At 35.9% G+C, this 21,136-nt stretch overlaps 1 protein-coding gene across 1 annotated transcript in view; it reads right to left on the bottom strand.

Moving 5' to 3' along the window:
• LOC117408622 (phospholipid-transporting ATPase ABCA1-like) overlaps positions 1-19,413 on the bottom strand; it is a 60,685-nt gene extending 41,272 nt beyond the window's left edge. The window contains exons 1-7 of the mRNA XM_034013785.3: positions 19,236-19,413; positions 15,127-15,243; positions 14,083-14,176; positions 12,536-12,677; positions 10,476-10,594; positions 3,363-3,484; positions 1,000-1,191 (exon numbers count right to left, since the gene is read on the bottom strand). Coding sequence (XP_033869676.3) covers positions 1,000-1,191; positions 3,363-3,484; positions 10,476-10,594; positions 12,536-12,677; positions 14,083-14,176; positions 15,127-15,192 — 735 coding nt within the window. The 5' untranslated portion in view covers positions 15,193-15,243; positions 19,236-19,413. The remainder of the gene's footprint in view (positions 1-999; positions 1,192-3,362; positions 3,485-10,475; positions 10,595-12,535; positions 12,678-14,082; positions 14,177-15,126; positions 15,244-19,235) is intronic.
• Positions 19,414-21,136: the final 1,723 nt, after the last annotated feature.

Genomic DNA, 21,136 nt, shown 5'->3' on the forward strand with positions numbered 1-21,136 from the left:
ACAGAGACTAGGGTGTGTGAACTATGCATCAGCTGCAGAGTCACTTACAATAACGTCTCACCCGAAAGACGGAGCACAAGGAGGTTAAGTGACTTGCTCAGGGTCACACAATGAGTCAGTGGCTGAGGTGGGATTTGAACCGGAGACCTTCTGGTTACAAGCCCTTTTCTTTAACCACTGAACCACACAGGACCAGACATGCTGAGCGGAACCTTCTGGGGTGAGGGGTCAAGGTAATCCAATACTAGCCAAAACCCCAGATGCCTATGTATTAACAAGTCTTTCAAAACATCATCCTTGAAGGACAGATCATTGTACTATTTTTCTTACTAAGTTCATCTATGATTCCATTCTAAAAGAAAAAAAAATCTATCCTTGAACCAACATGACTTTGGAAAACAAAAGAGGCATTCATTTTATGTACTGTAGTTGTTATGTGGCCTTTGGAATTGGTTGCTTAAGGCTTTGACTAAAGTGTTCCAATTCATTTTGATGGTGTATCCTACATAAAGCAATGTTCAATACTTTGACTGCAAAATCCTTATCAAATTCACTATCAGTTCTGGTTATTTCTGCTACATATACATATCTATATGTCTACTAAATGTCTTTAAATGCTTGAAATGGGAACTACAAAAAGAAAGAAACACTCAAATCTTAACACACATACAGTATTATACAGTATAACTAAACTACAGAAAGTTAACTTTTAAACACCTTTTAAAGTCTCTTCTTCGTGTGGTTTTCTTCAGAGTTTTGAGAATTCTTCAAAATGGCTAATGCATTACAACTCTTTAATAACTCCAACTGTATCAATTTAATCATTGCAAATTTCAACATATTCATACCCACGTCTATTGGGTTGCCATTGCTGGTAAAGATCTGGGTTTCTGTTGGTATTTCATGGGTCTCTTTAGGATGCTATTGTAGTATTATTCAACCTTTTCTGTAAGGCCAACTAATTTTATCTGTTAGCTTCTTGTATATCATTTTACTTACCCGTATGGGTTTTACAAAATCTAGGTTTGAAAGAAAAAGTCTTTCTGCGCGATTCAGCCATTCTTTAGATGATGTGCAGATAATGTGTTCAGAGACTGAAGACACTCTGCTATCAGATATGGTGACAAAGTCTTCCAATTTTGTTACATTGCAAAGGTCCTTCAGACGCACACCAAAGCCTCTTGTAAGCACCTGAAAAATACAATACATAAGTAAACGAGAACTATATTTAAAATTGTCTTCTGCTCAACATGAATCTTGAAATTATATATATATATATATATATATATATATATATATATATATATATATATATATATATATATATATATATATACCGTAAAAAACAGGAAAAAGCCTTTTTAGGACCTAGGTGTTTTGTTTGTTTAGTTTTGTTTATTAAACATAGCGCATCAGCACTTAAAATCCTTTTTCTGTGTGCTGGGTAATTTTTTAAAGGGGCAACGGACGACCGTGAGTGCCGGCCATGTTACAATATATATATATATAGACAATGATTCACGTTGATTGGAAGAGAGAAGAGAGGAATCTGTGGCCTCATGTGAAAATACCACTAGGTTGTATGCACATCTCTTGATAAAAGGAATATTATGTACATACAGACGTGCTCAAATTTGTTGGTACCCTTACAGCTCATTGAAATAATGCTTCATTCCTCCTGAAAAGTGATGAAATTAAAAGCTATTTTATCATGTATACTTGCATGCCTTTGGTATGTCATAGAATAAAGCAAAGACGCTGTGAAAAGAGATGAATTATTGCTTATTCTACAAAGATATTCTAAAATGGCCTGGACACATTTGTTGGTACCCCTTAGAAAAGATAATAAATTGGATTATAGTGATATTTCAAACTAATTAGTTTCTTTAATTAGTATCACACATGTCTCCAGTCTTGTAATCAGTCATTCAGCCTATTTAAATAGAGAAAAGTAGTCACTGTGCTGTTTGGTATCATTGTGTGCACCACACTGAACATGGACCAGAGAAAGCAAAGGAGAGAGTTGTCTGAGGAGATCAGAAAGAAAATAATAGACAAGCATGGTAAAGGTAAAGGCTGCAAGACCATCTCCAAGCAGCTTGATGTTCCTGTGACAACAGTTGCAAATATTATTAAGAAGTTTAAGGTCCATGGAACTGTAGCCAACCTCCCTGGGCGCGGCCGCAAGAGGAAAATCGACCCCAGATTGAACAGAAGGATAGTGAGAATGGTAGAAAAAGAACCAAGGATAACTGCCAAAGAGATACAAGCTGAACTCCAAGGTGAAGGTACGTCAGTTTCTGATCACACCATCCGTCGCTTTTTGAGTGAAAGTGGGCTCCATGGAAGAAGACCCAGGAGGACTCCACTTTTGAAAGAAACATAAAAAAGCCAGACTGGAATTTGCTAAAATGCATATTGACAAGCCACAATCCTTCTGGGAGAATGTCCTTTGGACAGATGAGTCAAAACTGGAGCTTTTTGGCAAGTCACATCAGCTCTATGTTCACAGATGAAAAAATGAAGCTTTCAAAGAAAAGAACACCATACCTGCAGTGAAACATGGAGGAGGCTCGGTTATGTTTTGGGGCTGCTTTGCTGCGCCTGGCACAGGGTGCCTTGAATCTGTGCAGGGCACAATGAAATCTCAAGACTATCAAGGCATTCTGGAGCGAAACGTACTGCCAGGTGTCAGAAAGCTCTGTCTCAGTCGCAGGTCATGGGTCCTCCAACAGGATAATGACCCAAAACACACAGCTAAAAGCACCCAAGAATGGATAAGAACAAAACATTGGACTATTCTGAAGTGGCCTTCTATGAGTCCTGATCTGAATCCTATCGAACATCTATGGAAAGAGCTGAAACTTGCAGCCTGGAGAAGGCACCCATCAGACCTGAGACAGCTGGAGCAGTTTGCTCAGGAAGAGTGGGCCAAACTACCTGTTAACAGGTGCAGAAGTCTCATTGAGTGCTACAGAAAACGTTTGATTGCAGTGATTGCCTCTAAAGGTTGTGCAACAAAATATTAGGTTAGCGGTCCCATCATTTTTGTCCATGCCATTTTCATTTGTTTTATTATTTACAATATTATGTTGAATAAAAAATCAAAAGCAAAGTCTGATTTCTATTAAATATGGAATAAACAATGGTGGATGCCAATTACTTTTGTCAGATTCAAGTTATTTCAGAGAAAATTGTGCATTCTTCGTTTTTTGTGGAGGGGTACCAACAAATTTGAGCACGTCTGTATACACTTACACAGTTCACACACATCTTTACTAGCAATAATAATAATAATAATAATAATAATAATAATAATAATAATAATAATAATAATAATAATAATAATCCTCTGCTTTTACCTTTTCCAGGTTTACATTGGCATCCAATATTTCTTTCACTGCAAACTCCGGGAATGAAGCATTTTCCCGAAGAAATGTTGACAAGGTCTCATTTTCAATGAGAAAATCTTTCAGTTTAAATCCTATTGAAAATAAAAAGAAAATATATATCTGTGCTATGAAAAAGAAAATAGCAGAAAGTAATACTTATTATCTATTTATTGAGGGGTGAAGAATAATACAATACAATAACTTATGATGCAATAACCGCAGCACTTTTCATGATGAAAACATCCCAAAGCGTATTACAAATAATAGGCTAAATAGGCTTTTTAAAGTGACATATCAGACTTTAGCTATGCTATAAATTCTATCATTAATACCTACTCCTTTATAGCTAGCTAAATGATTAAAAGAGTCAACTACATGTTATATCATATAAATGAATTAAACTACTGTATGGCCTAAATGATGAAACATTATTAAAAGAACAAATTTGGAGTTCCATAGTAGGGAATTGGAAAATCTCATCGAAAATCACTAAGAATTAAAGTGCAGAAACAGCAATATTTGACGATTAAAGACGCATACAACGGGATAATAAACAGATAAGTACAATAATCTAAAAATGCAGACAGTATTATCTGTATGTATCCTTATAACAAAGACTTCTCGTTGTAGAAAAAAGTTCCTTTCAGTGTAACATTTACAGAGAATGCTATGGTGGAAGATTACAGGCAATGAATCATAAGATTCATTGCGAGTCTTTTGTTCAGCCTTTGGCAGAACATTCTGGCCTGGTAACAGCCCTGATTGAAAAGGCAACACTCTACACCACAGCTGAGTACACCCGGGTTACTATCAGTCATTGCTCCCCATCCTACATTGGCAGGATTGTATTTCAGACTGGCTGCTAAGCTTCACAACAGCCGTCACACACATACTGTACATGGTCTTGTCATGGAATGCAAAATACCAAAGACCTCAATTGCCTCATAGTCAGAACCCATTTACCTTACACAAATCTCTCTATAACCGCTGAACTATATAGTTTCAGTGTACTGCTATACACCTGTAAAGTCTCTCTGATTACTGAAGGTGACAAATGTTTTCCTTGCTTTCTTTTCAACAGTCAACAACTCAACATGCCTCCAGTTATAGCACACACACACAGCAGCTAACCCCTGCAGAGTTTACAAGAAAAAAAAATACTTTCCTTTGCTGTATTTGCTGTTGTCCATATAACAGCAATTTGTTTTTCAACATACTGGTATTCCCCATAGTTTGGGTATTTTTTTTATTCACGCACCATAGGTAAATAAACTTGTTTCAACTTGTGAACTTTCGCCACAGGAAAGAGATTTTTACTCTAAACATCCCAGTGTGTCCAGTTCGTGCTCCCTCTTGCAACAATGCTTGTGCTCTGGATGAGCACAGTATTGCAGGAGAGAGTATGATCTGAATACACAGCAACCCTTAGAAGACATTTTTTTCTCTCCTGGTGAACGCTCCAGTAAACGTTTACTCCACGAGTAAATGTTGAAAAATGTGTTGATTTGTGTCAGGGGTCTACCTAAATCGCAATTTTGCAGATTTTGCGGAAATCGTGAAATTGAGTGGTAACCGCAAAATTCACCTCTTTTAGGGGCCAGTGCATACCGGACAAGTATGGAGAGAAAAAAAGTGAACTACTGCACAACGCAAGCGACACAAACTACGTATCTTCCTTCTGTAGATAGGCCTTTTTTAATTCCTTCGCCGTCCTGTGTGCATTGCACTTAGGTAAAAAAAAAAAAAAAAAAGTCCTTAGACAAATAACATTTACAAAAAAATACTCCAAAGCGGTTAACATTCTTGTTTACTGTTCAAATGACAACAATGTTTAAATCAGCCTATCAGCACGCCTGTACTGGCTTTTCTGTGACCTGTACTGTACAGTAGGTGGTGGGACAAAGTCAGTGCTGCATTGTTTTGATTTAGGTTGCAAAAATCTAGTTTTCAGCATTGGAGGTAAAATACCAGAAATGGACGACAAAGCAAAAAAAGCAAAGTATATTTCGGCTGATGATCGTGTCAAGATATTTCCCAAAGAAACTGTACAGACAGAGAATGTCGGCAGCAACTGCTGGGGGATGTTGCCTTTAACAAATGACAGCACTCAGTTTTAGTAAGGAAGCAATTAGTAAGGAAGCAAGTACCACTATTTTTAGGCTTTTATAGTGCTCTGAAATATTGTCTACTTTTATGTTTAAACAGGTCTGTGAAATGTCAGCGAAATCCTAATTTTATTCCATAACCTACCTACGAAAAATACGTAAATTTACCGCGATTTAAGTAGACCCCTATTTATGACCCATTATGTGTGATTAAAAAATGTTAAAGTGTCAGCATTATATTTAAATATAATGCTGTGATATGGACAACATGGGACACAGCAAAGGTAACGTAATGAGAGTCTTGTAAACTTTGCAGGGTATGATGATTATGTACCATCAGCCAATCAGGCTTCTACCAGATGGTAGATCCCCGCTGCGACATCAGTGCATCAGCTGTGATTCATATCAAGTTTTTTTTTTTTTAATTTTCACTTCTCCATTTCATAAGCTTGTGATTGTCTACTATCAGCGCACTTCTTCCTTCTTATAGCGTACCTCCGCATAGATTAGCAGCGGATTCCCTGCTGCTGGTCTAAATGGTTCATAATAATGTTCTGCAGCCTGTCTTTCATGTTTCAATAACGGCAACATGCTGCTCAGACTTCACAGACTGCTGTATTAGCGGACCAACTTGCTTCAGTTCACTGACTGTCCACATACATCTTAAAGCTATAATGACAACTAAATAATATATATTGTTAAATATTGTTGCTGCTGTTGTAGTCCACATATGCCACAAATCTCACATTTTGAAGGAGAGAAGATATCAAGATGATTTGAAAATGGCAAAAACAAAAGGCAAGGCCAGAACTACTAACAGAGTTGTATGTCAAAAAACAGCGACTACAGCAGTGGTATCCAAGAAAAATGGTTAAGGGCCTAACAGCAAAACACTGCTCAATCTACTATATTGTTTTTTTATAAACTGTCAACTAGGAAGTTACATTTAGCACTTCATGGTAGTTGACAGATGGAACTTTCTTCTGATTTTTGATTTGTCAGTATCTTTGAAAAACATTATCATTAATGACCACTGTAATAAATCCATGCCAAAAACATATATTCCATGTCCACAACTGTAAATCTGATCTATCAGTATCATGTATCAGTATCAAGACAGGAGCTCTTAAAATAAACAAATCTCCCGGGCTGGATGACATCCTCCCAATAGTACTCAAAGAAATGAAAAAGTTATTTACAAACCGCTAACCAAGACCATGCAACAGTCTCTTGACACAGGGGTTGTACCGACAGACTGGAAAATTGCAAACATAATACCGATCAACAAAAAGGGAGACAAAACCGAACCAGGTAACTACAGACCAATAAGCTTGACTTCTATTATATGTAAACTTATGGAAACTATAATAAGATCCAAAATGGAAAATTACCTATATGGGAACAATATCCTGGGAGACAGTCAGCATGGTTTTAGGAAAGGGAGATCATGTCTAACTAACCTGCTTGATTTTTTTGAGGATGCAACATCGACAATGGATAATTGCAAAGCATGCGACATGGTTTATTTAGATTTCCAGAAAGCTTTTGACAAAGTCCCGCATAAAAGATAAATTCTGTAACTGAATGCAGTAGGGATTCAAGGAAATACATGCACATGGATTAGGGAGTGGTTAACATGTAGAAAACAGAAAGTACTGATTAGAGGAGAAACCTCAAAATGGAGCGAGGTAACCAGTGGTGTACCACAAGGGATCAGAATTAGGTCCTCTGCTATTCCTAATCTACATTAATGATTTAGATTCTGGTATAGTAAGCAAACTTGTTAAATTTGCAGACAACACAAAAATAGGAGGAGTGGCAAACACCGTTGCAGCAGCAAAGGTCATTCAGAATGATCTAGACAGCATTCAGAACTGGGCAGACACATGGCAAATTACATTTAATAAAGAAAAGTGTAAAGTACGCAGGCAATAAAAATGTGCATTATAAATATCATATGGGAGATACTGAAATTGAAGAAGGAATCTATGAAAAAGACCTAGGAGTTTATGTTGACTCAGAAATGTCTTCATCTAGACAATCTGGGGAAGCTATAAAAAAGGCCAACAAGATGCTCGGATATATTGTGAGAAGTGTTGAACTTAAATCAAGGGAAGTAATGTTAAAACTTTACAATGCATTAGTAAGACCTCACCTAGAATATTGTGTTCAGTTCTGGTCACCTCATTACAAAAAGGATATTGCTGCTCTAGAAAGAGTGCAAAGAAGAGCAACCAGAATTATCCCGGTTTTAAAAGGCATGTCGTATGCAGACAGGCTAAAAGAATTGCATCTATTCTGTCTTGAACAAAGAAGACTACGCGGCGATCTGATTCAAGCATTCAAAATCCAAAAAGGTATAGACAATGTCGATCCAGGGGATTTTTTTGACCTGAAAAAAGAAACAAGGACCAGGGCCAGGGGTCACAAATGGAGATTAGATAAAGGGGCATTCAGAACAGAAAATAGGAGGCACTTTTGTACATAGAGAATTGTGAGTGTCTGGAACCAACTCCCCAGTAATGCTGTTGAAGCTGACACCCTGGGATCCTTCAAGAAGCTGCTTGATGAGATTCTGGGATCAATAAGCTACTAACTTGCTCTTAATTGTATTATTACTTGTACTGTGATACTTGAAATGTATTTGCTTACGATTGTAAGTTGCCCTGGATAAGGGCATCTGCTAATAAATAAATAATAATAATAACCACCAAACGAGCAAGTGGGCTGAATGGCCTCCTCTCGTTTGTAAACTTTCTTATGTTCTTATGTTCTTATGAAAAAATATGTACATTTTAAAATATGTGATAAATACGCGTTCATTAATGCTGCGATTGGAATACTGTCAATACTATGTTCTAAAGCCAAGTTTTATCACGGTACCACAGCCCTGCTATGGTTTACCAATCTGTATTCATATCATCCTGATACCAAAAGGTATGTCAAAATAAGACAATTCCACAAATCTGCATTATCAGTGTTTGCAGTAATTTGTTTTCGTCAGATTAGAAAGCAAGGACGTGGACTTTGAGGTTTAACAGACTGCTTTAACAAGTGCTGTTGTTACAATACAAACTCCAACACTAAACTTACACAAAAGTGTGATTCACACAGGACTAAAAATCACCACATAAACAGGTGGTTTCGTAATTGTTACCCTCATCTGTGAAATTTAGACCCATGCGAACCGTCCATTTCTGTTTATCCCAGATAATTCTCAGTGGTGCTCTGATCTTTACTGGACATTGGGGCCTTCTGTAAAATGTCAAACTCAGGCGTCCTGTGTCTTTACTCCTGTGTGAATCAACCATGTCAGAGTTATGTTAAAATTGATACAGCATTTCCGGGGTATTCACCTCAAAGTAACACCAGACTTTACAATAAATCATAATATAATATTAAAATTGGTACCATCTGTCCCGAGATTCTACAGTTCAGTAAAATGCAACGATTGGGCATAACCAAATTGTGGATCAGGGAAAAATAATTGGCAACCTTAAAAAATGGATCCTTTGAACGGTGTATTTGAAGGTATGGATGGAAATACATTTCAAAGGACAAAATGGTTAATCTAGCAAAAGTCTAGTGGAAGCCTTAATAGTAGTACAGTACTTAATGTTAGATTTTGAAATGTCACTTTTTAAAAATGCTGTCAGTTTCTCGTTAAGTATATTAAAAGCTACTATGCCGTATGCAATTCAATATGTTAACTTTATTCAGCAGGTTTCATTAGACTTTATGATGCAAAATTAGTTAATTCTATAGGGTGATGTCAACCTTCGGCCATACTGATATAATATAGTTCAAGCTGAGAGGTGTATACATGTGATAATTCAACGTGGGTTCTTTGAAAACAATACTGTATCTATTCAGCCTGTTGAAGACAGCAGCCAGCCCAGGCAGACATGGAATATTAGCCTGTTAAACAGCCATCCTGTTTTTTTTTTTGTATGTTTTATCACGGTAAATATATAATTTGATCAGGTCCTTTTATTTAAAATGTCTGTCTAAAGGATGCAGGTGACAAGGGCATTGAGCCAAGACAGTGCCCCCTATGAGGCAAAGTGGGAACCAAACTACCCTACTCCCTACAGTAGACTCAAGCACTACTCAAGTGTCCAGACACACATACAGGACATTTATACAGGCCTAGGCTATAATGCAAAACCCTCTATTAGTTGTGCAGATAAAATATGCATAGGCCTACATTTTTCTCTGCCGCTCCGTTGAGATTCAGTACTCTTTCAGTTTTATATTGTAAATACCGGTATACATGTGTAAGTATCATTTTATTAATTCAAAACTATACTGAAATTTGGGTCTGACAGGTTCTAACTGTGACAGTATCTAAATATGTTAAATGTTGTACTGTACTCAACTTGTTCACAGTCTCATAAAGAAAAGGATAAAATAAATAAAATAGGAAAATGACAATGTAAAGAGTAGACATTTCATATCTTATGACATTAACATTGCTGGGTCTTAACTTGAACCTAAAATCCTGATACAACCCAAATAAAGCAGTCCACTGCAGTATCCTGTTATGCTCACTAATGGGTGTGCTTGAATGTTTTCCTGTAATTTGTCACTGTTCTAAAAAATTCCCTGAACAAGCTACTGTGACCTGCGTTTGCCTGATAACTGAGGTTCCAAGTCAAAGAGCAAAGAATAGTGGAACTATTCAAAAGACACACAATAAGCAGAATGCAAAAAATGTGTTTTCCATTTCACTAACTGCATGCTGTGTTACTGTTTGCATACCAAACTCTTTCATAGTCTAGCCTTTTGTGCCTTTAGCTGAAAGTCAAAATGCTGAATTTGAACTTCATCACTGTGCTACTTGCAGCAAACAACCTAGTTAAGCACATAAGCACATATTCCTAAGCATTCTGTCACAACTACCTTTACAGCTGTTGTTCCCTGTGCTTTGTCTACTGGACTTAGTTTTCAGTACTTTTACTGTTGAGCACTGCAGTACCTGAGCTTGTGTTCTGCATGTTCTTCAGGGCTTTAATAAGACTTCTGAATCCACCAAGGCTTTTGTCATTCTGACTGTACAGTAGGATCTTCTTTGCATCAGAAAACAGGCGTGAGATGCTGTGGGGAAAATAAATAAACTATACAAATATATGTGACAAATTTGAATAATGTATGAGTCCAAATATTATTACACAATAATATATGACTTGAGTTGTTTTTGAGCATTAATGCACTATTATTATTATCATTATTATTATTATTTATTTATTAGCAGACGCCCTTATCCAGGGCGACTTACAATTGTTACAAGATATCACATTATTTTTACATACAATTACATTATTTTTTTTTACACATTATTTTTACATACAATTACCCATTTATACAGTTGGGTTTTTACTGGAGCAATCTAGGTAAAGTACCTTGCTCAAGGGTACAACAGCAGTGTCCCCTAACTGGGACTGAACCCACAACCCTCTGGTCAAGAGTTCACAGCCCTAACCACTACTCCACACTGCTGCCCTACCAGCCCAAGACTTACCAGAACACCAATAACATATTGTTTCCATGGCAACAAAGAATATAAGAGGACATAATGCATTGTCTAACCGTTTGTGTTGTAGCAGTTCAGGTACAGACTTATGTAAATTGAGTAATGCTGCACTGTTGTAATGAGACAAAATGTGTAGAAAATAAACTGATGCATGTGGTAGAGTGGGTATATTTGGGAAGATTGTAAGAGCTAGATTGCAGGGTTGTATGCATTGATTTGGCAATAGCAATGTAAATCCGATCCAGGCCAAATGTTTAATATATATATATATATATATATATATATATATATATATATATATATATATATATATATATATATATATATATATACACACACATATATAGTAGCATTAACTCATGCTAATCAATATCCATGTCCATGCACTTATGTACTTATATTTGCTTCACTTCAAAATAACAAATGGTAACAATCAGCCAGTACAACACTGCAACCTGCTTGAATTTTTTGAGGATGCAACATCGACAATGAATAATTGCAAAGCATACAACATGGTTTATTTAGATTTCCAGAAAGCTTTTGACAAAGTCCTGCATAAAAGATTAATTCTCAAACTGAATGCAGTAGGGATTCAAGGAAATGCATGCACATGTATAAGGGAGTGGTTAACATGTAGAAAACAGAAAGTACTGATTAGAGGAGAAACCTCAAAATGGAGCAAGGTCCTCTGCTATTTCTAATCCTCATTAATGATTTAGATTGCAGACAACACAAAAATAGGAGGAGTGGCAAACACTGTTGCAGCAGCAAAGGTCATTCAAAATGATCTAGACAGCATTCAGAACTGGGCAGACACATGGTAAATGGCATTTAATAGAGAAAAGTGTAAGGTACTACACGCAGGCAATAAAAATGTGCATTAGAAATATCATGGAAGATACTGAAATTGAAGAAGGGAACTATGAAAAAGACCTAGGAGTTTATGTTGACTCAGAAATGTCTTCATCTAGACAATGTAGGGAAGCTATAAAAAAAGGCCAAAAAAAAAAAAAAAAAGGCCAAAAAAAATAATATATATATATATATATATATATATATATATATATATATATATATATATATATATATATAGTGAAATGTGTTGGCATTAGTAAGACCTCATCTAGAATATTGTGTAGAACCTTGTGTCACCGTGAAAAGTCAAGAAACACCATGGATTTAGAACCAGTTTTGCAGAGTGGTCCTGATACTATAGCACTCTTTAACCATACTGGTATGTGTACTAATTCATTCCATTGTAATAGCAGTGGTACTCCTCTAATGTCATTCCACTGCCCATTTAATAAAGTGCCAATGCATTGCTCTGACTGTGCAGTAACCACAATGTGGTAAAAAGAGAGTAAAACAAACAGAAATGTGCCATAAAAAGAAAGAGGGTACAGTTTTCTTTTTATTATTTGTACAATTACTGTTTTTTGTTTTACTATGTTGTTGAGGTCTTTGGTAACTGACTTCTATAAGTTTTCAACCACATTCAAACTTACATTGATTCATTGAAGTTTCCTACAACTCCTGGCGCTTCACCCGGTGTTGGGTACCGAAAGCATGGATTGTTAGCATTGCAGATGATACCCTGAACCCATGGCAGAGTCCCCGCTGAGGGCAAGGCCTTGTTAGGAAAGTGACCTGCGAAACACAATGAAATCTATCATTTACAATTTCTATAGTGAAGAGAAGTGAAAGGCAGTCAAGTGAATAGATATTTTTAGTTAAATGCGGAAAGGCTGTTAAAGCACTGTGCAAAAAAACATTCAAAGAATTTCATCACAGCTTTAGGTTTTAGACAAGAAAAGCCCTATCATGATAAATGTATTGTAGTGTCCTAGAGATCACTCTGACAGGTTTCGAGGTTCTAGGCAATACAATGTAATGAGCAGTGTCTAATACAACTTATCCTGCATGAAGGATTGCACTTCCTTTAAGCAAACTAGCTGATGAAAATAGATAAGGGAGGCAATTAGTTTATAAAAGCTGTTTTATCTGGTATGGCCAAAGATTTTTAACTCAGTCATTTAGGGTTGTTTTGTTATTTGATATGCAGTTCTAAATAACTGGTATCAGGACAGACAGCCACAACGTACACCAACATGGTTATGAGTCTGTGTTTGTTGTGGTGAGGGTGGGGTGCTAGGCAGAGGTAAAAGTAAAACCACAAGCAATACTTGCTTTCTATTTATGTAATTTATAATCACTTTCACATGTAAATGGGTGGACACCAACCACCTCCTCAACCCCCTGATGGAAAAATAAAGGTTTATGTTTTTTTTTAAATGTATAATTCATCTTTTTTTTTGTTTTAATACTACTACTACTACTACTACAGTCTACCCAAACTAAAAGTGTATCAAATTATTTTTGTGTGTGTTCTCCTATATTAAACATATTATGAAGTAAAAGAAACCTATTGATATGGCATAACTAACTAAAAGTTAATCATTTGGGATTTTTTTTTTTTTTTGAAAATGCAGTGTTATGATGTAATTTTATACTAAAACAAATGATTTGATGACAACATTCTGACCTGCATACTTTTCTCAGAAATTAGATCTTTGAATGGAAGTTTGCAGCTGTGAAACCACGACCTTCTCCCGCCCTTAAAACCTGCTTACTACAATGTCACCCTTTAAGTCAAAATAGGAATCTCATAATATTTATAGATCAATAAGCACAACCTCTTTTTATCAGAACTAATTGGGAGTAGGCTGTGTTCAGATAATCAAATTGTTTTGATAATCGAACTACAATGGTGAAATTGTCTATGCCTTTCCCAATCTATAAACCTAGACGAGATACAGAACAGCAAATGTATCTTTAAATACATTACATACAGTACTGAACTACACTGTAAATACCTGAGATTGAGGGCTGATTAGCATGTTTTCTATGCCAACAGGGAAGAACGAGTGCACATTGCACATGACAAGACAGGTTACCAAGGGGCTGTTCAGATAACAGGGGTGTTTGCATCATAGCGGTTTTTACTGAACCTATGTTATAAAAAGTAAAGCACTGGGAAGCTGCTGATACTTACACTCATGTTGTTCATATGGGGGGTATGACATCCTCACTGAGATCAATATGAAGAACAGAAACAGTGGCCATGCTATCTCAATCAGCAGCTGAAGCTAAAAAAAAAAAAGATGAGATGATCAACATTTTAAAAGGACTTTCTTGCCATGTTCTGTCTCAAACACCTATAATTAGTAAATGGCATTCAGTGCACACTTCAAAGCTGGTTCTAGCAGCAGCCTGGATTGTAGTCAAAGCCTAAATCTGAATGTCAAGGGAAGCTTTAAAAGCTGTTAATCAATAGTAACTCCCTGTTCTATTTATGTCCATGCACATATGTTTCATTATCAAACACTATAAATGCTAGTCACTGGGCCCTATTCACATAACTCATTAGCTATTTTAAAAAGTTATAGAATAAAATCATTTGATTGGTGCTGTACTGTTTCACTGTTAACACATTACAAATTCATAGTTCACTGATGATTTGTGCATTAGACACCAATACTACAGTTGCTGTAATTATCATTGATCGTTCAATGCTATGGCACATTATTTCAAGTAAAAGCTACTTACAGTTTAGCCTTTGAAACCTTAAACTGCAAAAGCAGACCCTGACAGATAACACTGGCTTTGAACCTTAACCACTCGCTATCTTTTAAAGTTCAAACAGGGGCATGAACCACATTCTTAATAATACACAATATAAAACATATTACAACCATGAAATAAATACCCTTTTTTTCTACATAAGATATTGTAACACCGAGTACACTCGTGCAGTAGGTGTAGGTGTCCGAGATACAAACAGATGGAACTGGAATAGACTGTGTTTTATAAGGGAAAGGGTGAAATAAAAAAATAAAAAAATAAATGAATAAATAAATAAATGAATAAATAAAAAGTTTAGGTTGTGATTCCATGGTTAAATACATAAGACAAACATTCCAAACACTCAAGCCCGGCTCAAACACCTAAATATACATTTGTTTCTTTATTCGACAGGTTCACTGATGTAACAGCTGACAAAGGAAATCTGAAATGGACACACTAAAAATGGCCTTACTGTTTGCCTTCTTCTGTACACAAAGTTTTTCCATAGCAGCAGCCCCAGTTGAGTGAAGGCAGACATCTTTCTTCAGCAGCTCCACCATGCAGCAGGGATATGGCTTTTGATAACCAACTGAAATAAAATAAGGGAATAAAATAAAATACTTTTTGTTTTACCTATATACAGTACTGTGCAAATGTATTAGAAAAAACATTGCTTCTGTAGCTTTCATTGATTGTGCATATGAAATCAAACCACTGTAATTAAAAATCTTGGAAAATTGTCAAAATAGGCAAATTAGTGACTGTCTACTAATTTAATTGATGACTTTAAGAGGCCACTTGAAACATTATCCTTACATATTTCCAGAATACGATTCTGTGTAAACAGTTTCCAGACATCTGAAGTGAGTGACTGCTAAAGTGGCATGATGATGTTTCTGAACAGGGCGGTGATTTTTGCAACAATTGAATTCAGGAGCAGCTCATCCATCTCAAGTTGTGTTTTAGTACAGACATGTTTAACACAGGCTAGAACGGCAAGAGGTCTGTATAGTTGTAAGAGCCGGTGCTGTCTAAACCAAGACTTTGCTGATCTACCCTGTGTTACATATACCGACTGGCAACTCAAGATCTTCTCAACTCAGGTCAAAGAACCTCAACACAGAGTACATTAAAAATGTAATTTAACATATTGGAGTAATTGTAATAAGAACCACTTTGAACATCATAAAAACATTTTTTTATGATGCTTCCATCATAAAAAAAATGATTCGAATGGAATTTGATGCTAGTCTTTCACCACTGCTAAATATTGAAATAAGAATGATAAAGTGAGAGGATTTATTGGAAGTGGTCAACAGCATTTCAATATGTCAAACTGTACATGATAACACTAATGTGAGAGCTTGAGACTTATACATACTTGGTTAAATGTTAAGTAAAAAAAAAAGTGTCTGCTAGCTTTTACAGCCTTATTGTGTACATTTCTATAGCTTTTTACTGTAACCTTGTCAACATGTGTATGTTACAATATACAAACAGCTAAACACCACTACAGTTAAAACTAGATATTTTTTTACTAGGCTTTGATTATTAAATAGTTAGACGGCACAACAAAGCTTTTATATTTTTGTATAAATTGATTCTTCCTATACATGTAAACACAAAATAAGTGTATATCTTAAATACTGATCTTTAATCCATAATCTTTATTTTGCAAAACTACACTGCAGTTCTTTTGTAGTTAACTCTTTACTGTGCGCTTCATATTGCAATAGAAAATGCAAAACAGTTATTGCTTTATTTATTTATTTATTTATTTATTTATTTTAAACTACACACACAAAGCCACAGCTATGTAGGCCTATGTATCTTGAGTTAAACACTGAGAACATCTGAGAAATCCAAGCCGAGAGCTTTGGTGGAAACATAAGCCTTAACTGTCAAACTTTTGACAAGTGAAATCAAATACACACTCAAATGCTGTATATCCTGAGTTGCCATTTTGAACAGACCATAAATATATAGGACACCCATTTGCAGACTGGAGTGAACTTGCAACAGGCATCTTACTTTTGAAACTCTTCAGCAGATTCTAGGACGGCTGACAACCTGTGCTACTATTAATTGACTCTCATTGCCGAATGGCACATCCTTTTCTGCTACTTAAAACTTGGATGTTCCTTAAAATTGTGGTTGAATTTATATACTAACTAAAGAAGTACCAAACAGCAAAAACTGTCAGAGAACAGCAGTTTCAACATCAACAATCAATACTTCAGAATGAGAGCGGAGATCTTCTGTAAATGGTCTTTGTGTGGTTTTATAAGAACATAAGAAAGTTTACAAACGAGAGGAGGCCATTCGGCCCATTTTGCTCGTTTGGTTGTTAGTAGCTTATTGATCCCAGAATCTCATCAAGCAGCTTCTTGAAGGATCCCAGGGTGTCAGCTTCAACAACATTACTGGGGAGTTGGTTCCAGACCCTCACAATTCTCTGTGTAAAAAAGCGCCTCCTATTTACTGTTCAGAATGCCCCATTCGTTAGGGCTGTTAAGTTTTGGTAACTATCTTAAACTTAAACTGACTTGAAATTGTTATAAATGAATGATGAGAAGTCTTTTCCCAATAGTGATGTTCTATTTTTCCTTTAGTTTATGTGTATGGAAATGGCTAAATCTTTGCATTAATATTATTATGACATTTGTTCATAGCCTGACAGGTAAATTGCTATCACGATTAACTATTAAACTGAATCCTAAATGTGTAACACCTTTTTAAACTCTTCAGTATTGCACCTCCTAGGTTTTAAAGAAAAGTTATAGAAAAAGTAAAGTTTGTAGTACATTTAAATAATAATTTATTTAAAACAAAAAAAACTTAATAGTAGCAATAATAAACTACACTGAGCAAATAAGTCGAAGTCAGCAATTAAGAACCTGTGTAATGTTAGAAAGTGGTACGCTGTCACATTGAAAGTGGTACACTGTGAGATTTTGACACAGGTGCAATCAATTGCGAAATAAATAAATAATTCAGAAGTCCAACACAAAGAAAATAACTGTACACTCAATGTATTGCATATGATAAATATTCACAAACTATTTTCTTAATGGTGGAAAAATATGATAAATCCAATTTAAAAGATGAAAAAGACCGAAAACAGCATAACGTACCAGATTTGAATGAGCACTGCTGTGCTTTCTAAGCGTAAACTGTTTAGAAGTTGTTTAGGCATGCGCGAGCAAGCAGTCCGCTGTGTGCCACTTTTTACCCGTGTACCTGAAAATAACACTACACCGGTTTAGGTGCGGAGCCAAATTACAAATCAATTTGTAATTCTGGTAAATTATAGAAGATGTTATGATGAATGTTAATGGAATGCACATTTATTTTGACATTTATTGTTGACGATTCTTTGTTCTTCCGGAGTTGCATACGGATATTCCTACCAGTTTATGTTAAAGAGGTTTCGGGCAAATTACCAGCGGTACAGAAATTGTTTTTTTTGTTTTTTTGTTTTTGTTTTTGTTTTTATAGCCATGCAGAATTTTCTGAAAATTGACATGGAATTGTTTATATAATAAAAGTTATTTAAATTTCTTCACTAAATAATCGTTATTTAAATAAACAAAATACAGCTGACGCCTAATATTAGGGGGGAAAAAAACATTATAAACTAAGACAAAATACAAAGATGGTAGAATCTGTTTGATTCAATTAAATCAATTGATAAGAAAATGCTATAACAATCAATGGACAACGACCCCTAGCGAGAAAATTAAGGAGCAACGTGCTATTCCCACATTGCTGGTGTCAATCCCCGATGGTAAAAACCATAAGAGTAATAGGTTACGGGTACTTGACTTGATTTTTATTGTACATATAAAAATAAAACATGAATATAATGATAATAACATAATTCTCATCAATATAGACAATGTACATTGGTTGAATTCTGGAGCTTGACAACGGTATTCCCTTGTCAAAACTTTTTTTTTTTTTTTTTTTGTATGTGGCGAATAAACCAAATCTAAACGAAAAGTAACATTTTCCTTTGAAAATCTTTATTTTGCTTGTTTACGTTGCAGCACGATAGGTTTTTATTGCGGAAGAAGAAAGGTTACTGTCGGTCATTTCAACAAGCTCTGTTCAATAACTGCAAAACCCACACAGGCTAGTAATACTAGTCTCCTACATAAACTGAAAAGCGAAAAAGCACCCGTTTTTAAGCGAAACAATATGCTTTACATACTGAATGCAGGACACACATATATAAAACTATTTTTGAAAAAAAAAACGACGAAAGACATAAACACACTACACTACAAAGTAAAGAAATATTACTGCTTTTTATACTTCACAGAGACAGTTAATTTAATTCCACAGTATTGTTTTTTGACAAAAATCACATATAGCAAACATACACATACAGATTTGTCACATATATATTTATTGTCAAAATGAGCTCACATATGTCGCATATGTCAAAAATAGTGGTTTATTAAAAATGAGTGCAAAAAATTATGAAATCCTTTGTATTAGGAAGTTCGATTATTACTTTCATTACTATAACCAGAGTCAACAAAGACTTCACGAAAATTGAAATAATGACAAACTTACCTTTTCCTACAGCCGTAACGTTTAGGCTTGACATATAAATGTCAATCTCTTAAATAAATTAATATTCGTACAACCTTGTTCTACCCAACGTACTGATCTCTTTACACCGTCTCTGTACAAAAGCGGTGTTTTTAATCTCAAGCAGCTTTTATAGCGGAGACTATAGAGCGCTGTAGAGACAGGGTTACTTTCGGTCAAAACTGTCCAAGTCTATCCAGTGTTTGCGCAGCTCGGTCATTTCAAAGGAAGCACGTGTAGAAAGAAAACAGCGATCTTAAAAGGGCGACATGCTTTGTCTTGTTTCGTCTGGATAGGCATCACTGTACATGAAAAGTAACTCCATTTTCTAAATATATCTTTGAAAGCAGTTCTGCACATTCATGAGGTTAAAAATAATGTTTCATGTGGCCTCCACCAGCAGTGGGTTATCATTCTCAAGAGCCACGATTGAAAGGTGTTGAGTACGTTCTTAAAACACAAGGCACTGTTGGCTAAATGAACCAGCCTTTCATCTCAGGGACACCTTGTTCCAATCCGGTTTAGGTCCCAAGTCAGGAGTTTGTTGGTCTCAACTTAGACCTTGTGGAACTAGAGAGGCCACAAGGGTTGGTTGGACAGTAAGACTGCCCTCTCTCCAGTGGCAGACACAGGAGTGATAGAAATGGTAGGCAATTAAATCAATTAACTAGGCAAATAATAATACAGGGAAGTGGGAAAACAAAATGGTGTATTTCAACACAGAAATAAGGCTGCATTCAGTTACTCTGCTGCAGTTCCATACAATATACACAACAAAATATCCACTATCATAAGAAACCCAATTTAACATTGCTTTTCAGGGTCATTGCAATTTACAAGCTACTGCATCAATATACAGTATTGTACATTTAAAAGCTCAAATTAATTATTTGACTCAAGGTATTTATCTATGTAGCTTTGTATGCATGAAGAAAATAAAATGCTTTGAGTAGCAGCTCCACGTATGAATCAGGGCAGGGTGTCAAATTCCAATGTCATCAAAATGGTTCCTGCTGTTACTCACATTACTTATGATATAGCATCAGCATTTGATCTTTTCATACCACCAGAAATCGAAACTATAATACTGGAAATGACCACCTTGGAAGGCAGGCGTGTGCTTGGTGCAAAGTGAAAAGAACTTGTTAATGCTGATATGCATTCAGATTGGGTTATTTTTGTTAGCCGGAGTGTGCTGTTTCACTGGAAACATTTCACATCATTGCTAAAAGTGATTTACTTTGATAATCGTGATACCAGAGCCAACCGATGTGAAAGAGACAAATTAGCTGCTATCAGGGAAGTGTGGGACAAATGGACAGATATGTTGCCTTTGCTTTACAACCCAGGACCAAATGTTACAGTGGGTGAACATCTTGTCCCCTTCAGACGACACTGTCCCTTTAGACAGTATATGCCTAACAAGCCTGCTTGGTGTGGCATAGAAATATGGGCAACCTGCAATGCTAAATCCAGCTATGCATGGAATATGCAAGTGTACACGGGAACACTGCCTGGAAAAGCACCTGAATTTAATAAAGGGATGTGAGTAATGCTGGAAATGACTCAAGGACTGCAATGTCAAAATATCACATGTGACAACTTCTTCACATCCTACAAACTTGCTGTGCTACTCATAAGAAAGTTGACCGTGCTTGAGATTGTAAAAATATAGAACCGAATTGTGCACTCATCAAAATGGGATTATACAGAAAGCACAGCAGCTGCTTCATACTGTCCAAAAAAAGCAAGAATGTTAATGTGGGGCACATGATGCACATGGATGCAACAGTGTGTACCTTTGTTGACAAGAAGCAAGAGATGATATTGGGCACAATTTCTCCCAAAGGGGGAGTTGACCTGAAAGAGGGGCAATTTTCATT

The sequence above is a fragment of the Acipenser ruthenus genome, chromosome 2 (assembly GCF_902713425.1).
Source record: "Acipenser ruthenus chromosome 2, fAciRut3.2 maternal haplotype, whole genome shotgun sequence".
In the NCBI taxonomy this organism is placed as follows: domain Eukaryota; kingdom Metazoa; phylum Chordata; class Actinopteri; order Acipenseriformes; family Acipenseridae; genus Acipenser; species Acipenser ruthenus.